Source organism: Euprymna scolopes, chromosome 36 (assembly GCF_053919585.1).
Source record: "Euprymna scolopes isolate OS-2025 chromosome 36, ASM5391958v1, whole genome shotgun sequence".
Classification (NCBI taxonomy): domain Eukaryota; kingdom Metazoa; phylum Mollusca; class Cephalopoda; order Sepiida; family Sepiolidae; genus Euprymna; species Euprymna scolopes.
This window is the reverse complement of record NC_136517.1, coordinates 17,832,305-17,856,360: the sequence shown is the minus strand read 5'-3', so window position 1 is coordinate 17,856,360 and position 24,056 is coordinate 17,832,305. Positions and strand designations below refer to the sequence as shown.

At 34.4% G+C, this 24,056-nt stretch overlaps 1 protein-coding gene across 7 annotated transcripts in view; it reads left to right on the top strand.

The window, feature by feature from the left end:
• LOC145260367 (uncharacterized) overlaps positions 1-24,056 on the top strand; it is a 341,973-nt gene that overhangs the window by 229,421 nt on the left and 88,496 nt on the right. For all 7 annotated transcript variants that reach the window (XR_013864279.1, XM_080118307.1, XM_080118301.1 and 4 more), the window contains 2 exons: positions 14,431-14,588; positions 20,536-20,671. Coding sequence is in view for 6 of the 7 variants with exons in the window: in XM_080118307.1 (XP_079974433.1) it covers positions 14,431-14,588; positions 20,536-20,671 (294 nt within the window). In the remaining variant the exon portion in view is untranslated. The remainder of the gene's footprint in view (positions 1-14,430; positions 14,589-20,535; positions 20,672-24,056) is intronic.

Genomic DNA, 24,056 nt, shown 5'->3' with positions numbered 1-24,056 from the left:
TCATTCTATTTCTTTCCCTTTCTCTCATTTTCTCTCCCTCATTCTATTTCTTCCTCATTCTCTCGCCCCATCTCCCTCATTCTCTCATCCCCATTCTCTTTTTCCCACCCTCCTTGCCCCATATGCTCTCATTCTCTTCCTCCTCATTCTCTCCCTTTCATTCTCTTATTCTCTCTCCCTTCCCCCTCATTCTCTCCCTCTACAATTCCTTCTCCCTTATAATACCTCTCCCTTACCTCCATTCTGATTATCTCTCACATACTCATCCTCATACCCACTCACCTTCCCCACTCTCCTAATCTAACCATTTTCTAACCATCTGTACTTGACATCTTATTGGATGATAACCATTTCTAAATATAAAAATAGATAAACTTTATCTAGATACTAAGCTGTGAAGTTGTTAAGTTGTTGCATTAAGTGAAAAAAAATATTCACATCTAAATGAAATTTGTGCAAATAAATTCATAAACAATAAATTCTATTCCACTGTAATGCATTCATCTCGGATGAGATCGCAAAATATCAAATAGATTTTTATCAGTTTAATATTTATGAAAAAATAAAATAGAAATGCTTAAAAATAATTTCATTTTTATTGTTTTAAACGTCTGTAAATCTTTCTCGTCATGTTTCATTTGTTTTTACTAAAATTAAAGAAAAAAAAAAAGAAGTTTTTAATATTGATAGTTTCTCAAACAACAAAACAAAACAATAATTTACAAAAAAAATGCCATATATGGTTACATTGATAATGATAAACAAAAACCTATAACAATAAGTCTGCTGCAAGGAAGGTAGGCTCCCTCTACCATACTAGAAAACTTCTCACATCTGCCAATATCCTATAACTTTAGAAAGCCACCGCTCAGATAGAATATTGTTGCCACATTTGAACTGATGCACCAACCATGAGACTGTCGTCCTTTTGGAATGGGTGCAAAAGCAAACAAAGAACAAAAACATTTTAACTTAATAGGTCGTGAGCTATCTGGCAATCTTCAGCCCCTGCCACATCGCCTTAGTGCTGCATCCTTATGCTTTTTTTTTTTTTTTTTTTTTAAGTACTTCCACAGGATGTGCTCTGAACTGACTGCACTTGTAACTCCTCAATGAAAATATCCCCAATCTACACAACTAGCAGCAAAATCATATACTTTCACTATAAAGGTTCCTAGCACCGAAAAAAAATTTTTTTTTTTTTTTACTCTAATATCTTATTTTTTTTTTATTTATTTGCCCTTGGAAGTCCTTCCTTGTTCCCTCGTTCGTACTAACATACAGAAAATTTAAATATAATGTGAACAAACGTCTTCCTGCCAAACTTCACATCCAGATTGCACCCCCACACCTATAATTCTGGCCCCTGTCACAGTAACCCCTTACCCTTCAATGGCAATATGCCTTGTTTGTGGTGAATAAAAATAAAGAATAAAAAGCAGCAATAGTAGAATATGCTGATTAATCCTCTCCAGAATGCAGAGTCGTATTTTTTTATATCCTTCCTTGTTTGTTTGTTCCGTTGCGACGAAGTATCAGACAACACGCGGGTCCGAGTGGTTGAAATGTAACGACACGGTTAAAGTGTAACGGGCACGTTACGTGTATGCAGCCTTAACAAATGAAGATGAACAAGTACGTAGAATAACAACAAAAACAATAGGTAGTAAACATGAGAAAAGTTCAAATAATCAAACCTAAATTTGGAGAATGGAACGAAATCTCCAGAAAAATCCAGAACGAAGAGATAGTATCATCCATGTTTTGCGTAGGTCATGGAAATATTATGCATTCCTGTTTGAATGACAGCAACCAATATGGCTGCCAGACACTGAATAAAACATTTTCTCACTGAATACATTGATTTCTCCTTCTATGAGAGGAAACATTTTACAGTAGAAGCAGTATGAAAGAAATTGTTTGAAATAAACAAACAAACAAACAAAAAAGTAAATCTTCCCCTAAGAGTCGAATTTTAAAAATTTAAACCGCTGACAAAATGAAAATTACAATATCAAAGTATATCAATACAAGTTAATGTTTGAAAATGGCGGCATAAAACTAATGGCATAGAAACCAAATACCATGGATATTCGAACATATTAAGAACTTGAAGAATTCTATTTGTTACAAAAATGACTGGATTTAGTTTTTAAATGACCCCCCCCCACAAAAAAAGGGTTGATATGCCATAAAAGAAAACAAGAAGAATGTTGTTTTAAGTTGAAACTAAGTGTTTGTTACTTCCATGCGATGAAAACAAAAATGAAAACTTTATCTTATGTATTACAACCTATCCTGACGTTGCCCAGGATTCATTAATGTCGTTTTAGTCTTGATTTTAAAATCAAAATAAGCTGTATATAGGTGAGGGACGCTTACATACACAGAAACACATGAAGTGGTCACATAATTTTATTAATGCAGGGAATAGATTGGAAATCACGCTCTATTTTAAGGAAGATAACTTTTTCTTTTGGTTTTATTCTCGCATTATAGTTATTTCCCTTACGTTTTGAACTTTTAAATTTATTATTTAAAACTGTCTCCATTGTAACAATTTGCTTGGAATAATTTGGGAAGGGTGGGATGGGGGAAATTGAAGTGAATAACACTTTTTTATGTAAGAACATGTTACAAAGGTAAAAAGAAAAACATTGTTAGTCAGAATCAAATATCGATTTGTCAGTTATTTAGGTCCGACTTGGAAAATCTGGTTGATTTTATGCTTTATATTAGAAGTAGTGAGATCTTCTCTTGTACCTTTAATCGGAATAACTTTATAACCAAAAGGTATATTTATAAAACAAATGTTTAGCCAATGCATTTTCCAACATTTCAAAATAAAACTGCAGAAAGACAACACGCAAACTTTAATGAATTGATTTTTCTTTTCTCTAACATCATGGCAAGACAGAAAAAAAAAATTTTTTTTAAATGTACAAAATTCTGAGGGAGGAGTATGACTCCAAAATATATAAATTTTAAACAAATAAATATTTTATTTTTCATAATATTGCGTTTTAATTTGGCTTTCACACATATCTCATAAATATTTTATTTTAAAATGTGTTTTATCATTCAGTTCCATATTACATTGTTATATGTGCTGAAAAACAAAAGAAAAATATTTTTTAATCACATTTATCAATTTTACTATGTAGCCCGGATCAATATTTTTTTTTTTTGTCATATTTATTAAAAAAAAAAAAAAAAAAAAGTGACAGAATTTTTATCCAAGTATATAATACCTAGAGCATTTGTAACACGGATATCACCTTTAATTTGTAAGTTTTATGATTATTAAACTCTTGAAGAGGCACTCACTGTCGGTTCTTCATTGGTGCTAAATAATAATAATAATAATAATAATAGTAATAGTAATAATAGTAATAATATAATAATATTATTAATATTATTATCATTAATAGTATTATTAATATTAATAATATTATTATTATTAATATTATTATTATTAATAATAAAAAAATATATCTTCTATATATATAAAAGCAAAAATGTATGTATGTATGTTTGGATGTCTGCTAAAAACTTTCGACAGACGCGACAAAAATTCACAAACTCTGTATCACATCGAAGCTTCATCCTTTGCTCGAAAAATATCGAAAAATTGGCCAAAAACGTTAACTTTTTCACCCCGAAATCGACAATTTTCGACGGGGTGGGGGTGGGGGGTCAACAAAAACGGTCCTCTTGTGACAATAACCGATTCTATGCATGCGGCAGATGACGTCGTGACCTGATTTACTTTTAATAGTTGAAAAACCAAACAAATTTCATGTACGTCGTGTTAGCTCAGTTGGTTAAGGCCTTGGTTCATTATCTAAATGTTTTGGGTTCGAATCGTGGTGTGAGATGGTTTTTTTAGTTTGTTTTTTTTTTTCGATTTTTTAAATTTAAATATTGAACCAGTGTTATTTAAGCCATTTTTCACATAACGTTCGTTTTTCTGCTTTTTTTTTTTTTTTTTTTTTTTTTTTACTTTGCTTATTCTTAGCGACACCCAAAAACACCCGGGTACCCAGCGATTTTTTTTTTTTTTAAATTTTAATATTTAAACAGGCTTATTCAAGTCATTTTTCACGTGCTCGTTTTTCTGTTTTCATCGTTAGTTTGCCTTACATTAGTTTTTTTTTTGTGTTGTTTTTATTGTTTGATCGCCGCGTAGTGGGGAAAACAGAAACTGGCTTCCGCAACTTGACGTTGTCGCACCTGCTAATTTCGGTTTATAAACGTCAACTTAACACATTTATCAATTTATCTGTTCCCGTGGTCGAGATGGTTAGGTCGCAGGGGTTTCTTTTCCATTTCCTTTCCACCTCCGCGTCAAACGTTCGGGGTTCAAGCCTACCTTTATACTAAAACTATTTATTTTCTTTTACACCTCCAAACAATCGGCCAACGTTTTTTTAACAGGGATGTTTTAATCTACACACACCACCAACACACACCTCCAAACACCCGGGCAACGCCGGGTACCCCCGCTAGTATATATATAAGGAAAAGAAATCAAGATTGTAAATTAAAATTTACAACGAAATGGTTTAATAGAATACTAAAAAAAAAGAAAATTAAAAATGATTTTTTTTTTTTTTTTTTTTTTTAGTATTCTTGTAAATTTGAATCTACTGTCTTGATTTCTTTTCCTTATGATAAGCTCTACTTCCTATTGTGATTGTAGTGAGCTTTTTTATTTCGTTGGGATTACTATATAGATATTAATATTTATAAAAAATATGTATTAAATTTAAGTTTGCACTTGCTTTTTGTCTGATAAACTTTTCATTCCTATTGCCTGAATTGATATATATATACGATTATATAAAAAGAACTTTGTATTTGTATGAGTTCGTTCCCTGTGAACTCCTAAACGGCTGGGCCGATTGTTATGAAATTTCACACAAATGTGCCTGGCAGTGTTCTTAGATATGTTTTATATCGGAATGTCTTCAATAAATATCGGTAATCAAAAAAAAAATCAAATGAAAGAAGTAACAGGCGATTTTGACTAAAGTTCCAATAAAATACAACTTAGAATCACAAGTGCATCTGAGAAGTTTTATTACCGCACAAGCAGAAAGCCCAATGTATAAAATCAACAGTAGATTCTTTGATATGACAGAGGTGCATCTGAAATGAATGTTTTGCTTTAGAGCACAATTAAACAATGTTTTTTTTGTTTTTTTAGCACAGTTAAACCATGATACTTGACTTTTGCAGTTTAAACTTTAATTCAAGCCATTCTATAAAAAATAATTTGATAAAATAAACATATGTATTGTGAACTATGTCACTTGGGGGAGATATGTGAAGCACCCTTATGCACCCCAATTAGTCCCTAACTAGAGCAGATAATTAATTTGATTGAAAAAAGAATGTGGCGATTTCATTAATTTCGATGACAATAAAAATATGGGAGTGTGTAACATTCGTTAAACGTCATTCAATCCTGGGCAACGTCAGGTCTCCCCACTAGTAATAAATAATATTAATAATAATAAAAATACTTATAGCAAAATGATAGCAAGTTTTTATTCTTTGATTTTTTTTTTTCTTTTTTAATCTGTTTTTCTTTGAACTGAAATTGAATGGACGCTTTTATCAATTTTTATTCTAATTTTTCTTTCTGAAAATAATCATTTTGAAACCATCGTTTTCTTTTGCTTTGTGTGTGTGTGTGTCTTTATCTTTTTCTTGAACCTGGCGAGAAACATTTAGTTTTTTACTGTTGACCAGTCAGAATTGATCTTCCAAAATAATAGCCAATGTGATAATTAGTTGGGGAAATATCCGACAATGCTTTGCAGAAAATAGGCTTCTTTTTTTTTTTTTCCAACAGTGTTTGATGTGATTGTTTAAACACAACGATCCATTGATTTTTGTTTTGTTTCTTGAGGAAGAAGACTTCCAATAAAACAGTTACATTACAGCAGGTTATTATTTTTGTGATGAACGAACGTATACTACACTATCCCCTCCAAAAAGGAGGTAATGACTGGGAGGATTTTTTTTTTTTTTTTTTTTTTTAATACATTTTCGCCCCAAACAAGGCACAGTGCCACTTTGAAGTAGGGGGCTACTATCAGAGACATAAGTTGCAGGGATACTATGTAGGGAGTTGAGCAGCAAGATGTCTGTTCACATTACACTTGAACTTCTGCATGTCAGTACGGTTGGGGAAGCAGGAACCCGAAAAGGAGTTCCAAAGTCTAGCAGTTCTGGGGAAGAAACTATTAGAGTAGAAGGCTTTCTTACATCTAGGGATCTCTACTGTGTAGGGGTTGGACTTTGCTGCTGTGTTGGGTTTGTTAGGGGTATTTACGTCGAGGGGGTACAAGGTTCGTGGGAGGATCCACCATTAAAATACTTGTAAAACAGGCAGAGGGATGCAACATTTCGTTGATGGGACAGTGGTTGAAGCTTAGATGACAGTTCAGGACCTATCAGGTTGGTGACTCTTTTGAACCCTGTCCAAGAGTGAGAGACTAGTAGCAGATGCACCAGCCCAAATGTGGCAACAATACTCCATACATGAGCGAATGGTGGCCTTGTAGAGATACAGGATACTTTCAAGCGTAAGTAACTTTCTAACACGGTAGAGAGAGCCCACCTTCTTCACAGCAGTCTTGGCAATGCTCTCAATGTATCTGTTCCAACTCCTGATGGTCTCCTATCAACAGAGCAGATACAACCCTACCCCCTCTCCTCAAATTAAGCATTGAAAGATGGTACATTCGTCTGATACAGTAAAAAAAAATTAAGCATTACACGATTATAATAGTATAGCTGTGGCTTTGCACAGAAGTAGTCAAATGGAACTATAAATGTTTGGTTACATTTAATGCTACTAAGACAAAGCTACTTTCCTTTAATAATTATAAAAAAAAAACTTTAAACCATTGATTGTCATCACTGATAACATTCAATCTTCTTACTCTAGCATTAACAAGAAATATGACTTGGAACAAATACATAGAAGATACTGCCAAGACTGCTGTACAAAAGATGGTCCCCCTTCTACCGAGCTAGAAAATTTCTCACACCTGCTAATATCTCTATAAAGCCACCAGCAACCCAAGCATGGCGCTTTGTTGCAACATCTGAGCTGGTGCTCCAACCACTAGTGTCTACCTCTTAGATATTGTCTATAAAAGAACCTCTAATCTAATAGGTCCCACACTGTCTACCAAGCTCCAACCCCTGTCCCATCGCCATAATGTTACATTCCAGTGCTTGTTTTACAAGTACTTTGATGGAATGTGCTCCAAATTTGCGGCAATCATACTTCCCTCGATATGAGTACCCCCAATTAACTCGACAAACAGTAAAATCCCAATCATTTACTGGAGAGGTTCCCATATGCAAAGAAAGTGTACACTTATACCTTTTTTTTTAACTGTTTATCTTTGGAATTCCTTCCCTGCTGACTGTATCAACATGCAAAAATTTAAATGTAATCTGAAAAACCATTTTGCTGCACAATTCCATATTTAGGATACTCTATTAATCTGGTGCCTAACTCATAAAAGTTTCTTATATTCCAGTGGTAATGTGTCATGCTTGGAGTGAATATAAAAAAAAGATAGCAAATCTCTATTAGTAATAGATTTTTTTTTTTTTTTTTGTCAAGAAAAAATATTAAAGCTTTATTTAAGAATAGAATATTCACTGTCTTTTGGAAACTGGTTTAGAATTATCTTTTTAAATTTAAAGTATAATCTAAATAGAAATTACCAACACTCCTTGTCACTGACACTGCAATTTGTACCAACTCTTAATTTTAATGTGTTCTCTAAGCTACTAAAAACTCAACTTGTTGTCCGCCACAATTCGTGCTCCTTAACGCGGCCACTTCTCTTAGCAAGTTGAACGACCATATATATTTATTTATAAGCCAATTTCATGCATTTTTTTTTTTTTGTCATTAAAAATCTTGTCTTCAGAAATTATGTTTACGTTGGCAATTGATATGATTAAAATTATGTTTACAAAGAAATTTTAATTTCTGTTTGGAAGGACTTGCATTTTCATTGATTTTTGTTTTCAGTCTATTTTATCATCGGCAATATTTAAAACCATAGTCTTAACATTGGGATGGGAATAGTATTATGATTTTTGTTGATGTTAATAATAATAATATATATATACTGTAAGAAATATGCGTATACATAAATATATAATATCTATGTATGTAAAAATATATAACTAAAGGTAGGGACCCCTAAGCAAAATAAATTTTACAGCCAAATTTCATACGAGGGGCGTGCAATAAGTAATGCCCCTGACCCACTTCCAGTTGTCTGATCTAGCTGAAATTTTGCATGTGCAATGATTTATATCTCTACGGTTTATGTGGCAAATTACAGCTCTAAACTAATTGTGGTTTCTGTTTTACAGGTGTTTGAACTGAGTCAGGTGTGAAATGGAGCCTGTTGAATGTCGAGCAGTGATCCGGTTTTTGTATTTGAAAGGACGCACACCACAGGAGACTTTTAATCAAATGAAAGAAACTTATGGTGATAATGCCCCATCATATGACCTTGTAAAACGCTGGCATCGTGAATTTAAACATGGCTGAAAGTCTGTGGAAACAGCTCCCAGACAAGGTCGCCCCTCCCCCCTTCTGCCATTGATAAGGCATCTGTCCGTCAAGTTGAGGCTGCCATTTTGGAAGATCGGCGCATTACTATTCGCCAAATAGCCCAAGATGTCAAGATTAGTACAGGGTCTGTGGAAACTATCATTCATGACCATTTGCATATGCATAAGGTGTCTGCCAGATGGATTCCCAGATTGCTCACATCATTCCAGAAGCGAGAACGCGTCGAGTGCTCGAAGATGAATTTGGAGATGTGCCAAGAAGATGAGTCAAAGTTTTTCAAAAGACTGGTTACACAGGATGAAACCTGGGTCCATCACTATGATCCAGAGAGCAAAACCTAGTCAATGCAGTGGAAGCACTTACTCCCCACCTCCAAAGAAGGCAAGGGTGCAGCCCTCCGTTGGCAAGGTCATGCTCACAGTCTTCTGGAACCAGGACGGAGTAGTGATGACAGATTTCCTGGCAAAGGGTACCACAATTACAGAAGCCTATTATGCTTCACTTTTGAGGAAATTAAGGGAAGCTATCAAAATCAAGAGGCGGGGCAAGATCAGCAAAGGTACCCTCCTCCTGCAGGACAACGCTCCGGTTCACAACTCGCATGTCGCCAGATCGGAAGCACGGGCGTGTGGTTATGAAATCCTTCCCCATCCTCCCTACTCTCCTGACCTTGTACCCTCTGACTTTCACCTCTTCCCAGCCATGAAGTTGGTTTTGAAAGGAAAGCATTTCCCAGAATATGCAGCCTTGGTTTCTGAAGTCACGTCGTGGTTGGAGGACCAACCTGGGGTGTTCTCCAAAAACGATCTCCAGAGCTGCATCAAACGATGGGAGAAATGCATAACTCTGGGTGGTTCCTATGTAGAGAAAGCCTAATAACTGTGCCAAGTTTTGTTGCTCTACTGCTATGGGAAGTGGGTCAGGGGTATTACTTATTGCACGCCCCTCGTATTATTGCTAATGACACCCGTTAACAAATTTATAGACCCATAACAAAACAAAAACTTTTCACCCAATCCTAATATATATATATATATATATATATATACCCGTTTCACCAAGTATAAACATTAAACATTATTTAGATGAACACTTTGTATGCACACAAGTATATAATATATACATTTTAGATTATCTATATGATATATATGTATATTAACCACTAGATGACAACAAACACACTCTCTCTCTCTCTCTCACACACCCACACACGCACCCATATATATATATATATATATATATATATATATATATATATATATATACACACACACACACACACATTATATTGACCATAGTTTCTCAAAGTGGGCTCCATGGAACCCTGAGGCTCTGTGAGTGAGAGGGGCTCTTGAAGCCTTTTCTTAAAGAGGACCAAATGCTTTATATTGAAAAATTAAATAGCTGCAGACATTTAGTTTATTTTTTTTTTTTTGGTAAATTTTCAGATTAGGTCCACCTTCACAATTTTCTTTTAAATGACGACTTTTATAGATTTTCGATTATGCTGAATACAAAAATCGCATTGAAATTTTGCAGAAATAAGTAGTTATCGAGATATAAAAAGTTGTATGATGCATTGTATTCTTTGGCGGCCATCTTTTTTTTACGCGCGTGCCATAAACAAATTTACTCCTCTATGACTGACACTGCACATGCGTAAAAAAGATGGCCTCCAAAGAATACAGTGCATAATACAACTTTTTATATCTCGATAACTAATTATTTCTGCAAAATTTCACTGCGATTTTCCTATTCAGCATAGTCGAAAACCTTTAAAAGGTGTCATTTAAAAGAAAATTGTGGAGATGGACCTAATCTAAAATAATACCATCTTTTTTTTACTGGAAAAAGATGATACATGACTACAGATGTAAAGAGTTTCATCCAAACGTAGATTCCATGAGCAGAGCTTTTTTCTCAAAAGTGCATGACTGTGGAACTCTCTTCCCTTTGCCTGTTTCCCATCTGACTACAACTTGGATGTCTTCAAGTCCAACATAAACAAACTCCTGACAAACCGCCCCCTTAAGTAATACACTCTATCAAAACCCCCAATACTAATGATTACTGCAATACTATCTCATTGATTACTGTACACACAATAACCCTTATCCCTGAGTGGCCTTTGGGCCTTGATAAGTGGTGACCCCCATGTAAAAAAAAAAAAAAAAATCAGTGCATGGTATATATGTTCAGAAATAACCATTAAAAGATCTGCAGTAAAACTTCATTGCTTAAATCCATACTGTGAGAGAGAGAGGAGATTAGCTTTTGCGAAGTTGTGGACTAATGCTTGATTGATTAATGACTCATTTTAGTGAAGAGGGGGGTAGGAGACTGCTAGGGAGATAATTGAGCGGGTCAGTTCTTTCACCAGAATTCTTGTACACTGGTACCACAGCAGCTATTTTCCAGCTATTTGGAAAGCAAGATTCAGCAAAGCATTCGTAGAGTTTGGAAAATGCAGGAGCTAGCTCAACTGAGCATTTCTTAATTAGTGTAGCTAGGATGAGATGAAGCCCACATGTCTTGGAGGTATGCAAAATTTTTTTGATATCGCGGTTATGAGAATGGATGATTTTCAAATCATTAAGTGTGGCTTCAATCTGCATAGGGAAACTTAAGGGAGTTGTTAGTTGGGTCAAAGGTGGAGTTTGAGGCAAATCGCTGGGCAAGCAGTTCTACCTTCTCAGTTGACGTGCATGCGACCTTCTTGTTGTTGAATAATAGTAGAAGAATTATCTATCATCCTTTATTCACTACACTATTATAAATTTTCCAGAAATCACACAAGTTCCTATCTTCTGCAATTCTGTGCGTTTCCTGGCTATTTCAGCATGCTTGACTTCAGCCTTTATTTCAATATATTAGTGATGACCAACTGTGGAGACTATGGAATCGCCTCTTACTTACCATAATCAGTATATGAAAAAATAAAAGCAAAGCATGTAGTATAAAAATCTGTTTTTATGATTTGGATTATTTGGACTACTGTTCTCATCTTCAGTGTTATTTGCACAATATTTCAGCCGATCCTCCAACATTCTTCAAACTCTGGAATCTGCACAGAATTTCAAATGCAGATCCTCAAGTTTGACCAAAAAATTCCCGAGTTCGACAAGATACACCTGAAGAAGGCGGGGGTTAAATCAACTGAAAGGTTGTGCAAATAACACTCCAAATGAGAACAGTGGTCCAAATAATACAAATTGTCGATCCTCAATTTGAAAAAATCAGAAACATAAAAATCTGTTAAAATCTATTAAAAATGCCAGAATTAAAAAGAATATTCTACACTATTAATGTTGAAAAATGCAAAGTTTTTATTTTTGAGATTTTTCTAGATGCAAAGTATGTGGAAAAGAATATATATTAAATGTAAATCTCAGACATCGCATGAGGGTCCACCAGAGCAATGAAGCGGTTCCCTTTTGCAAAGGGTCTGCATGTTTGTCCTGGAGGTATTACTGTGTTTTATAACTATTACCTCATCCACCCTACTCACCAGACATGGCACCCTCTGACATTCATCTATTTAAAAAAAAAAATTTTTTTTAAGTGGGAAGATTTGGGGGGGGGGCACTTCGTCATAGATCATATGGTTATGGACCAAGACCCAAACTTCTGCAATAAGTAATTAAAAAGCCCTCCAGAACCGATGGAGGAAAATATTTAAAAAAAAAAGTACAAGTACCAATGCATTTTCTTGTAAGATGGTCACTTCTATTTATGCTATGATAAAAAGAGGTTTATCAGAAAGTATGTAAAACCACCATAGTTGTTTCGTATGATTTAGAATATTCTCATTACTATCTTTTTGATATTCACATTTCGGCTGATAAAATCGCCAAGCTTCTTTAGATGGATGTTTTTTACTTTGTCCAACCTTAGAATATTTATATCAAACTGGAATTTTTATGGAATTATAGTTTGATTACAAGATTCCCAGTTTTTAAAAGATGCACCTGAAAAAGTCTTAGAAAAACAAACGTCGATTGATTCAGCTTTAGTACAGGGTGAAACAATAAAATTGTCTCTCTAGAAAAGATGACATGATTCGATTTCTGTTTTTTTTTTTTTTTTTTTTTGCAGACCATCTACTAGTTGGGCAGTTGTGTACAAATCCCAAGAGCGATAGGAGCCTTCTATCATGTCTGAAAGTGACACAATGTTCAACAAGCGAAATCGGAGATGCACCACTGTACAACTCATGCTCTCTACTGATTCAAGTGATGCCGACAGGACTATTGCCAGTACCTTCAAGATGCAAATCCGGACGATTCAATGCTTGAGGGCACAGCTCAACAAAGTTTCCGGCCACAATTATGGTCTTCGGTATGATTTCATGCCACCTCACATCTTCGAAGTTGGCTTGAAAGTCAACACCAAATTGTACCTGGATGTACTGAAGAGTGTGGTGATCCCCTGATGCAATCAGGTGGCTGCTGGCAGACCCTGGGTGTGGCAGCAGGACTCAGCGCCAGCCCACAAGTTCAAAGAGACCCAGGCTTGTCTTCTCCTCCTCCTCCGATCTAAACTTGCTGGACTATTTGGTTTTGTCATACATCGAGAACATCACCAATATGACCTCCCACAATAACAAAGCCAGCCTGATTGCCACCATCTGCCAAATATTCGCCGAGTTCCCATTGCCGCTTGTGGAAAAGGCATGCTTCCATTTCCGGAACCAATCATCACCTCAATATGGGCCCAGAACTGGGAGCATACTTTTGCCACAAGCACCGGCAGGAGCTGGGCGAATACTTTGCAGATAGTAGCGATCAGGCTGGCTTTGGTGTTGTGGGAGGTCATGTTGGTGATGTTCTCCAGGGAATCATCACACTCTTCAGCACATCCAGGTATACTTTGGTGTTGACTTTCAAGCCAACTTTGAAGATCTGAGGTGGCATGGTGTGGTCCTCACTTGAAACCAGACCAAAACCATGGCTTGAAACTTCATTATGCGATGCCCTTAAGCGTTGAACCGTCCAGATTTGCATTTTGAAGGTGCTGGCAATGTCAGAATTGTATTTTGAGTGTGCAGTTGTCATAACTTGGATTGGGTAGTTTTATGATAAAGAGACATAACTCTTGTATCCACAATACTGGAAATTCAAAAGTAAAATGAACACAGCATAGAAAAATTTACAATATTTAATCGCGCTCCGGTGGTCAAATATAAGTGGGTCAAGGAATGTAAATATAATTATCGATAATTGTTTTGTATGTAAATGAAAATGATTTTTTCCTGTTGTCAATTATTAAGTATTTTTGTTATATCAATGTTTATGTATCAAATTTTGTTTTGAAAACTTGAATTTTGTCTGGAGAAGGTCTTGAAAAACTTTGAAAAGCCCTTGAAAATTGACATTAAAAATCTATACGGACCTTGTGTCAGTCAAAAGACCTATACCTGGCTGTGGAGTTTTGTTAACCATACGTTACCTGACATCAGCCTTCTCAGCATGTCCGACTTCAATCATCGTAACGTTGTGTGAAACTAGTCACTAACTGATCCAGCCGCAGCATGAAGGACAAGTTAGGAATGGCTGGTTCTCGAGCTGCCTCATGGCTGTCTCCCAAACTGAAGGTTTCATAAATGATACGGACAGAGCAAGTCACAAAGACAAACACAAGTTTGATGACTAAATCTAAAAAATTAAAACTATCTTTTCTTATACCATATGCTTGCAAACAAATATCGTTCACACCTTATGCTGTAAATTTTCAAATCAATAATATCAATCCATAAACGATTCTTTAACAAATTGTGTTTTTTTTTTTGTTTTTTTCTGTATTAACAGGTTTCCAATGCAATTGTGCCCGTATTGAATAAATGTTTTCCCGAGACGATGTCCATGTTTGCCTCTGCAGAATCATCACATTGTGGTCTGCTCAAAGACCTCATTCTTGATGAGATTCCTTTACGGAAAAGCCACAGATCTCAAAAGACTAAAGCCAGGTAAATCATCTAAATATTAATTTACTTGTCCGTACGCCCAGTGTCACAAAATATCATCACAAACGTTAATGGTAAATTAATTACCTCCTCTTCAGGTCGCTCTTTATCAGTTAAAAATCATTAAAACCATTTCCTCTCCAAAAATTTTCAAAATAAAAAAAAACATGGCTGTCTATTGTTTCAAATTGGCTATTTTATTTTATAATTTAAAAAGAAAAGTCATGCTGTAAGTTTGTTTTTATTATAGTTTTTTTTTTTTAATTTTAGAAAATGTGCAAATGAATTGACATCTGTTCTTTTATAATTTATATAAAAAAATATTCAGAAAACAAAATAAAACGTGTTGTGTTGAATTTTCATAGAAAAAAATTTTAGAATCCATTCTTTTTAGATTTAAAAGGTTAAAAAGAATTTGCTAAAAACTTTTAAATTCGTCATTATTTATTTTATTTTTTATTCATTTGTATTTTTTTTTTAATTAAAAAAAAAATTCCATTATTTGTCTATCAAAAAAAAAAATTAGTTTCACTAAAAATTTAATTATTTCTGTGCTTATTTTTATATTAAAAAATAAAATAAATTTATCATTATTATTTACTAACTTTCGAAAGAAGTCAAATATTTTGTGTATCAATTGTGTCAACAGAGATACCAGGACCTGAAGATCCAGAGCTTTAATGGTACATGGTCCAACCTCATTGTATTTGTTTGATTATATAAGAAGCTTCTTACTGAATTTTCAACTACCATGGAATTTCCACAGATTCTGCTAGTAATTCATAATTACTTAAACTTTTTTTTGTTTTTATTGTCATCTTTTCTTATAAAAAGAAAAGTGATGAAAGTGTTCTGAGATTTTTTTCAATTTTAGTCTATGAGAGATATAAATCGAAGGCTTCAAATTGAAAGAGAAAATAACTAAGAGATCAGAAGACTTGAAGATCAAAAAGACCTCCACAAAGCCAAGTAAAATAATAATTCACCAGCTAGAATAAAAAGTTGACAAAGGAAATATAAAGTAGTAAGAACAAAAAAAAAGAACTTTAAAAAAAGCTGAAGAAGTTTTTTAAAAAAAAAAGAACTTTAAAAAAAGCTGAAGAAGTTTTTAAAAAAAAAAAGAACTTTAAAAAAAGCTGAAGAAGTTTTTTTTTTTTTTTTTAAATAGAACTTTAAAAAAAGCTGAAGAAGTTTTTTAAAAAAAAAAGAACTTTAAAAAAAGCTGAAGAAGTTTTTAAAAAAAAAAAAGAACTTTAAAAAAAGCTGAAGAAGTTTAAAAAAAAAAAAAAGAATTTAAAAAAAAGCTGAAGAAGTTTTAAAAAAAAAAAAGGTCAAATGGGTAGTCTGAACTAAATTGCATCTTTTTCCAAAATGTAATTAAATAAAATTTTTAAATATTTTATTTTGAATCTTTTTAAAGCTCTTTTTTAGTTAAAAAAAAATAGGAGGCTTTACTTTTGGAATGACCACCGTGTGTATGTGTATATATATATATATATATATATATATATATATGTGTATATATATATATGTGTATATATATATATATATATGTATGGTGGAACGATGAAATTGTCGCCCTGGAAAAGGTATGATTCCATTTGATGAAAACCGGTTTCCTCTTTCTGTAGCAGACCGTCTACTACTTGACCAGTTGTGTACAAATTCCAAGAGCGTTATGAGCTTTCTACCATGTCTGAAAGTGACACAATGTTTAACAAGCAAGATTGGAGATGTGCCACTGTATAACTCCTGCTCTCTACTGATCCTAGTTATAACAGCAGGACCATTGCCAATTTTTTTAAATATTTTATTTTGAGTCTTTAAAACTTTTTTTAGTTAAAAAATAAAATAGGAGGCTTTACTTTTGGAATGACCAGTGTGTGTGTGTGTGTGTGTATATATATTTCTGTGGAAGTATTTTTCTGTTGAAATATTTTTATTTTTCAATTATATTTCACCTGTTATTACTATTATTATTTTTTTTTGTTTCATTACATTTTCACCCCAAATAAGGCACATTGCCACTTTGATATAGCAGGCTACTATCAGGGATATAAGTTGCTGGGATACTATGTAGGGAGTTGAGCAGCAAGATGTCTGTTCACATTACACTTGAACTTCTGCATGTCAGTATAGTAGTGAAAGCAGAAACCCGGAAGGGAATTCCAAAGTCTAGCAGTTCTTGGGGAGAAGCTATTAGAGTGTAAGGCCTTCTTACAGCTAAGGATCTCTATGGTGTAGGGGTTGGGCTTCGCTGCTTGTCGGGTTTGTTGGAGGTATTTATGTCGAGGAAGTACAAGTGTTTATAGTTTGTCGGAGCATCCACCATTAAAATCCTTGTAAAACAGACAGATGATGCAACATTTCATTGATGGGACAGAGGTTGAAGCTTAGATGACAGTTCTGGACCTATCAGGATGGCGACTCTCTTTTAAATCCTGTTCAGAAGAGAGAGACTGGTAGCAAATGCACAAGCCCAAATGTGGCAACAATACTCCATTCATGGGCGAATGGTGGGCTTGTAGAGGTACAGGATACTTTCAGATGTAAGTAACTTTCTAGCACAGTAGAGAGAGCCCACCTTCTTCACAGCAGTCTTGGCAATGCTCTCGGTGTATCTGTTCTAACTCATGTTCTGTGTGAATATTAAGCTGAGGAGTTTGAAAAAAGTACTTTCAGGTAATGTATCTTTAGCTATTGGTGATTGAGAAGATTTCTTGTGATTATTGAAGGAAACGAGCTTAATTTTGGCAGCGTTGTATGTTACCATCCATTTTTGAGCCCATTCTGCTACAGACTTGAGGTCTTCCTCTAGGCTTTCCATCATTGTCTTCATTTTCCTCTCATGCCTGCTATAGAGTGTGGTGTCATCAGCAAATATACCCATCTCAGAAACAGTTTTATCAGGGAGGTCATTTATGAATATCAGGAATAATAAATGTCCAAGGATCAATCTCTAAGGTACACCCACATTTATATCATATTGTTTGAATGTACAACCATCAAGGACAACCTGGATTCTTCTCTTATTTAAAGGTTTAATTATATTAAGTATTCATCCAATAATACCATAGGATCTGATTTTCATGAGAAGACCATCGTGCCATACTCTGTCAAAAGCCTTAGATATATCTAGGGGTACTGCCCTCTCCTCCCTTGCTTTATCCAGTGTAGTGCATATACGTTCAGAGATTACAGTTAGAGAATATCTGCAGTAGAACCGGCTTGCATACTGTTGATCGTACAGAAGTCTAGCAGCTGTGGACTAGATTGATTAATTATGGACACAAATATTTTGGTGAAAAGAGGGAAGAGGCTAATGGAGGCAATAATTTATAGATCAATTCTTTCACCCGAGTTTTTGTAAACTGGTACCACAGAAGCACTTTTCCAACAGTCAGGAAAACAAGATTCGTTAAGGCATTTGTTGTAAAGTTTGGAGAGAACTAGAGATACCTCTGCAGAGCATTGGTAATTTTTGTAGAAGTAATGCATTTTTTTTTTTTTGCGAAAAGCCATATTTTCCAATCGCATATTGGCTCCCTGGAATAGACTGCTGCATAAAGTTGTCACCACATCCACAGTGGTTTAGAACGGACTTGTCTAAATCCATATTGATGGTCAGACAATTTAGTGACTATAAGGTGGAGCTTGATTAATTATGGACTCAAATATTTTGGTGAAAAGAGGGAGGAGACTAATGGGTCAGTTTTTTCACCAGAATTCTTGTAAACTGGTACCACGGAAGTATTTTACTGGCAGTCAGGAAAGCAGGTTCATTAAAGCATTTGTTAAAGAGTTTGGAGAGAGCTGGAGCAACCGCAGTGGAGCATTTTTTAATAGCACAATCAAGATGAGATTAGGCCCACATATCTTTTTGAGGTGTGTAGGTTTTTTATGATATCATGTACTTGAGATGATCCTCTAGTTTGGTTTATGTTTGCAAAGGAAAATCAGGGAGGGGTGGTTTGCTGGGTCTAAGGTAGAGTTTGAGGCAAACTGACAGGCAAGCATGTTAGCGCTTTCGGTTGTTGTGCAAACAACTTCAGGATTGTTGGTTAGTGGAGGAATTGTTGATTGCCCATTATTTACTAGACTGTTGTAGATTTTCCAGAAATCAAGAGTTCCTAATTTCTGTGCGTCAATGCATTTCCTGGTAGCTTCAGTATATTCACTCTTCTTAGCTGTCGCTATTTATTTCTTACAATTACTTCTATATAATTTTGTCTGTTTGTACAGGATTTATGCTGGATAAATCTGTGATATGCATGTTGCCTCTGAGCAATGGCAGCTGTGCAAGTAGAAGTAAACCATTGGGGAGAGTGAGGTTTGCTATAGAACTTCCATGTGGGAACGTGAGCTTTAATTGCTGCTTTGAACCATTCAGTGGTTTCATTTGCACACTGTTCTGCAGGAAGAGAAAAGATATTTCCCCATGGGGCATCTCTGATGTGATCTCTAATGGCATCCCAATTAGTCTTATTGTAGTACCTTGTCACAATGGTTTTTCAACTTAAATGCAATTATGTTGGTAGGCTGCATAAAACTAAAAACACTCCCAGGCATTATAGTTTATAGTGATGTCTATCGCATCACTGCATGATCAGCATTCTCGAGTGGGCAATGAGCATTTGTTACACAATCCTCTGGAACTGCTATCAGAAATAGATTCAGAAGTGAGGCTTGTTGGTCCTGACGATCTGGGAGACTGGTCGGGAATGTTACTGTCTGTGTCAAAGAATGGGATATAGAAAAGTTATGGATGATGCTACCAGCTGTGTCAGTGTAGTTAGAGAAGCCAAGCCAGTTATTCTGGTGGGCGTGCAAGTCACTAAATACATGTATTTGGGCACTAGTGTTAAGGGAGAGTGCAACATCTATGCTGTCAGAGACATTATTGATTAGAGTACAGTCCTGAGTCAATGGAGAGCGATAAAGAAAATGCAGGTAGCTAATGCTATGTTGTAAAGTTAGTTTAAAGCACAAGAAGGCCTGGTCATTTGATTCCAGTTTAGATTCCCTAATCATGGGAGGGTCTTACGAATATAGACTCAAAGTCCATGCATGTGTCTGTCAGTCCTTACGAAAAAGTGGAAGATAACCAGACATGTTAAAGATGTTTAGGGGATGCAAGAGTGCAGATTAGTTTCACTTGGTGCTAAGATATCCTGGGAGTTTGCTAGGAGAAATGATTCTACATTATCTAAGTTAGTTCTAAGTCCTCGGATATTTGTAAATGCAAGCCTCAAGGGAGGAGGTGAATTGTTGTTTGAGTGTGTTTGAGTTTGAACGTTATTTTGGATTGAGCTGTCATTTCTTTTTATTTTGTAGTTTCAGATTTAGGGTGAGATGCTCGACAAATTTATACCAATTAATTTATCAAGCTCGGTGTAATTACAGAGCATATAACAAATAAATGACAAAAGTCTATATACTAAGTTTCATGATGTTGACTATCTTACAATTTATTCCTTTATTTACAAGTTATTCTTGACAGCACCTGTTTCGTGGCGCAAAATCATTCATTTAATTATTATATCAATTAATCTATATAATAATTAAATGAATGATTTCGCAAAGCAGGTGCTGCAAAAATTGTGAAGGAATAAATTATAAGATGGTCAACATCACCAAACTTGGAATATAGACTTTTGTCATTTATTTGGGTGTGTATGTGTATGTATATATTGCTCTTTATTAGAGAAGAGGGTTGTCTTTCTTCAGACTATTTTCCTCCTCAAGGGTAACATTTTTTTTTTATTTTCATTTCGTCTGCTGTATTTTCTGGCCTTCTCCTCCACCTGGAAAAGATGAAGTAGACATCTTCAGAAACCTAGAAATGATAACACCTATGATGTCATCGCTAGTTCAGATAAAATCTATGTGTAATCATTAATTTTCTTTTTCTTTTAATTGGATTCATTATTTTCTCTTTCTGCTTTTACAGATCAAGCCGTTCAAGCTGTTGTGTCTGGAAACAGCTGTTGGACGTAGATGTGACCGATGCCCTTGCATATCATTTCACCGATTCAAAAGGAAGCAACGTGCTATATAGAACGTTATGTATTGATTCGAGAAAAATTGTAAGTTGATTCGTTTTGTTTTTCCTTTTAACCTAATAGGTACTCTCAACCCTACCCCAAACTCGCTAATCATTACGACAAGTGTTCTAAAAACTAAATTCATTTTCATTGATTGATATATATGATTATTTTTAAATAGGCTATCCTTACCCACGTTTTCCATTTTAGTGGGAGGAAAGTGAAAGGTGGTAGTAGTATAAGGGTATATTACAGTGAATGTTGGGCAAAAAAAGCGTCTAAAAATTGGAAATAAAATCTGACGATAGTCGCGGCACCATTTGGGAATTTTTACTGTTTTGAGAATTGTTTGTAAAATTCAATATTTTATTGCGTTATTAGCACATTTTGCACTTATGCTAAGTACCTTGCTTGGTGTTTTGTTCACAATAAATGCCATTGTTGTTGAGAGGGAAGTGCACCAGAATTCCTTTCTTCAAATATGGAAAGTATATTTACATTTTTTTCTATTTTATCTGCAACATGATTCGGTATTTCTCTTGCAATTGTGTAGCAATGTCTGCTTAGTTGAATTATTACAGAAAACCTCAAATATCAGTGTTGATCTTCAACCAACTGATGCACACTTGAAAATCAACATTTCTGCATATTATGATACGTATATACTGGTTGAAATACCCGTCTCGGTCAAGTTGCTCAAATTGTACTTTTTTTTTTTTTTTTTTTTTTTTTTTTTTTCTTGCACGTGAAAAAAAAAGCGTTTTGCTTTCAATTTGGATCTTTTCTAGAACAGTGACTCCTTTAAGAAATATCTTTGCTTTAGAAACCTGAACGAACCATAATATCTGACTATGGCCTTTTACGTTTTAATTATAGTCAGAAATCACTTTCTACCTTTTATTTAAAGGTCTCAAAATCATTTCCAGATTACCCACAGCCATTGGTGGCAATGCCTTTTTTTTTTTTCTTTTTTTTTTTTTTTTTGACAGTCTCGTAACTCTCACTTTCCTTATTTTGTATTTTAGTTCTCACATTCCATAAACAATGTTTCTGGCAAAGGGGGAAGAATTACCGTTTTCCTGGTCAAAATCTATCCAGCTAACACTTATTGCTGACTAGTTTTATTTATTTTTTTAGTTCCTTACATCAAGCGTTTTCATGCCTTATCTGGGGAGATTTTCATTAAAAAAAAACAACAAAACAAATGTACATACTCAGTATTACCTAAGAGACTTTCAACTGATTTTTTTTTTTTTTTTTTTTTAAATCTCTTATTATTTATACGAAATGCTTTTTATTTTCTTATACATTTCATAAAATAATTCTTAAAGTAATGATGTTTTAATTCTGAAATTATTGGATATAAAAGATTTCAGAACATTAGAATCTCATCAGAAATACAGTTAGCATCTTTGGCAAATCATTGCACAAATTTGCAAATAAATTAATTTTTGCTACTATTGGAAGAGTTTTGAATAGTTATTTAAATTCTTAAAGTAATTATTATTATGTTTATTAGAATTATGTTTATTAACTTCACAGTGCTGTGATATTTTACACCTTTTTTCTTTCTTCACTCAAAAGCAGGTTTTTACTCCAAATCTAGTGAGCATAGTCAAAGAATTAATTAAATGGAAAGCCCCTGATGTAGAATGCTTGCTGTATTAGACAGAACCGTCTTCTGGAGTACCGTGATGTTGTAGTTGATTCCCAAAGAGTTCAAGTGTTTCTCAAGATCATCTGTAATTGAGCCAAGCATACATATGATGATTGGCACAATGGAAGTTTTCTTATTCCCCAATCTAGCAATCTCCACCCTCGGTTTCTGATAGGTCCGTAGATTCTCATTCCTTTTTCCTGTTGTTTGGTCAAGCCACATCAATAATTTAGCATTTATTGGTCTTTTTGTTCTCAACTACAATATCCGGTTTCCTGTGAGATATCTCTTGGTCACACTAAACCATGAAATCTCAGAGAATCTTAGCGTCCTCATTTTCCACTACCAATATTATTATTATTTACTCACTAGGAGTAGTCACATAAGCCATCATCAAAGATTGCTCTTTGAGAACAGCTTGTGGTGTTCCCTGGAGTCTGAGTGACAAGTCTCCCCAGATTTCCAGTACTCTCCACCCCCCTCGATAACCTTTGCAAAAGAATTTGCATTATCGCAACAGCCGCTTACCATTGATTTCTTGTTGGTGGCAACCATTGGTCTTTATTAAAATTTGGGTGGCAATAAGGTCCCAGTCCTCTTTGCTCTCATCTAGCGGAGGTCTGGCTTGTGCTTTCTCTCCTCAGTCTGTCCACCCTCTTTGACCCTCATTATTTCATGCAGTGTCCGTTTATGGTGACACATTGGTTTTATCATAAAATGAAGTGAACAAAAATGTTAGAAGATTATAAATAATTTTGTGAATGTCATGTTTTTATGATTTTTAATAAAATTATAGGAATTTTGTTTAGGCCTCTTGATTCCTTGGGGAGCATAGGTCTGCAACGACGCTCTTCCAACAGACCCGGTTCTGGCTGGTCCTCTTCAGGTTAGCTCATGTCATTCTGGCGGCCCTGGTTTCAGCCTCAATGCTTTTTTTCCATGTCTGCCTCAGGCGACCAATTTTATGCTTGCCTTGTGGGTTCCATTCAAGGGTCTTCCAAAAAAAAAAAAATAATAATATAGGAATATAAGTATATAATCAACACTAGAAAGAAAAACTAAATTTCAACTAAAAAAAAAATTGTATCATCTTGCTTAAATGATTTGCTTCTTTCATAATCAGGCGCAATTTAATGATAAAAGAAAATGTTTTGAAGAGTTATTTAAACTGTCTCAGGAAATAATTATTGTAATTACTAGTTTTAAAAACATAATTGAATTTAATAATTTTCTCTTTTCATCTTATGAATATCAAAACTGAACTGCAAGTTGGGATAATTAAATTCACAATAAGTAATGAGATATTTTTTTTTTTGTTATTGTTTGCTTTTAGAACTAATGTTTATGCATTGTATTATTTTGTTTGTCTTATAATTAATAAATTTTTCTTCAGTGTAAGAATTTATCATAAATAATGAAGAGAAAAGTTTTAAGTCTTGGTTAAAAAACAAAGTAACAAAAAAAAAAAAGGAAGCTCTATAATCACCAAAACCTTTTTAAAATTGAATATTTCTTGGTCTGGTAATGTAATTGTTTACTAAAATCCTGTGTTTTAAAGGAAGACAGTTGATTTACAATGAGAAGGATTTACAAATTAGCCATGAAAAGTTTGAGTTTTAAGAAAGGCCTCTTGCAGCAATTCATGAAAAGAAAATAGTTTTTTTTTTTAGTAAATTATTGTATCGCCTACTATGATATGCAAATAATATTAAGAAATGAGTATCCTAATAGTTTTAAAAAATGTGAAACTTTGTCTGAAGCACAACATCA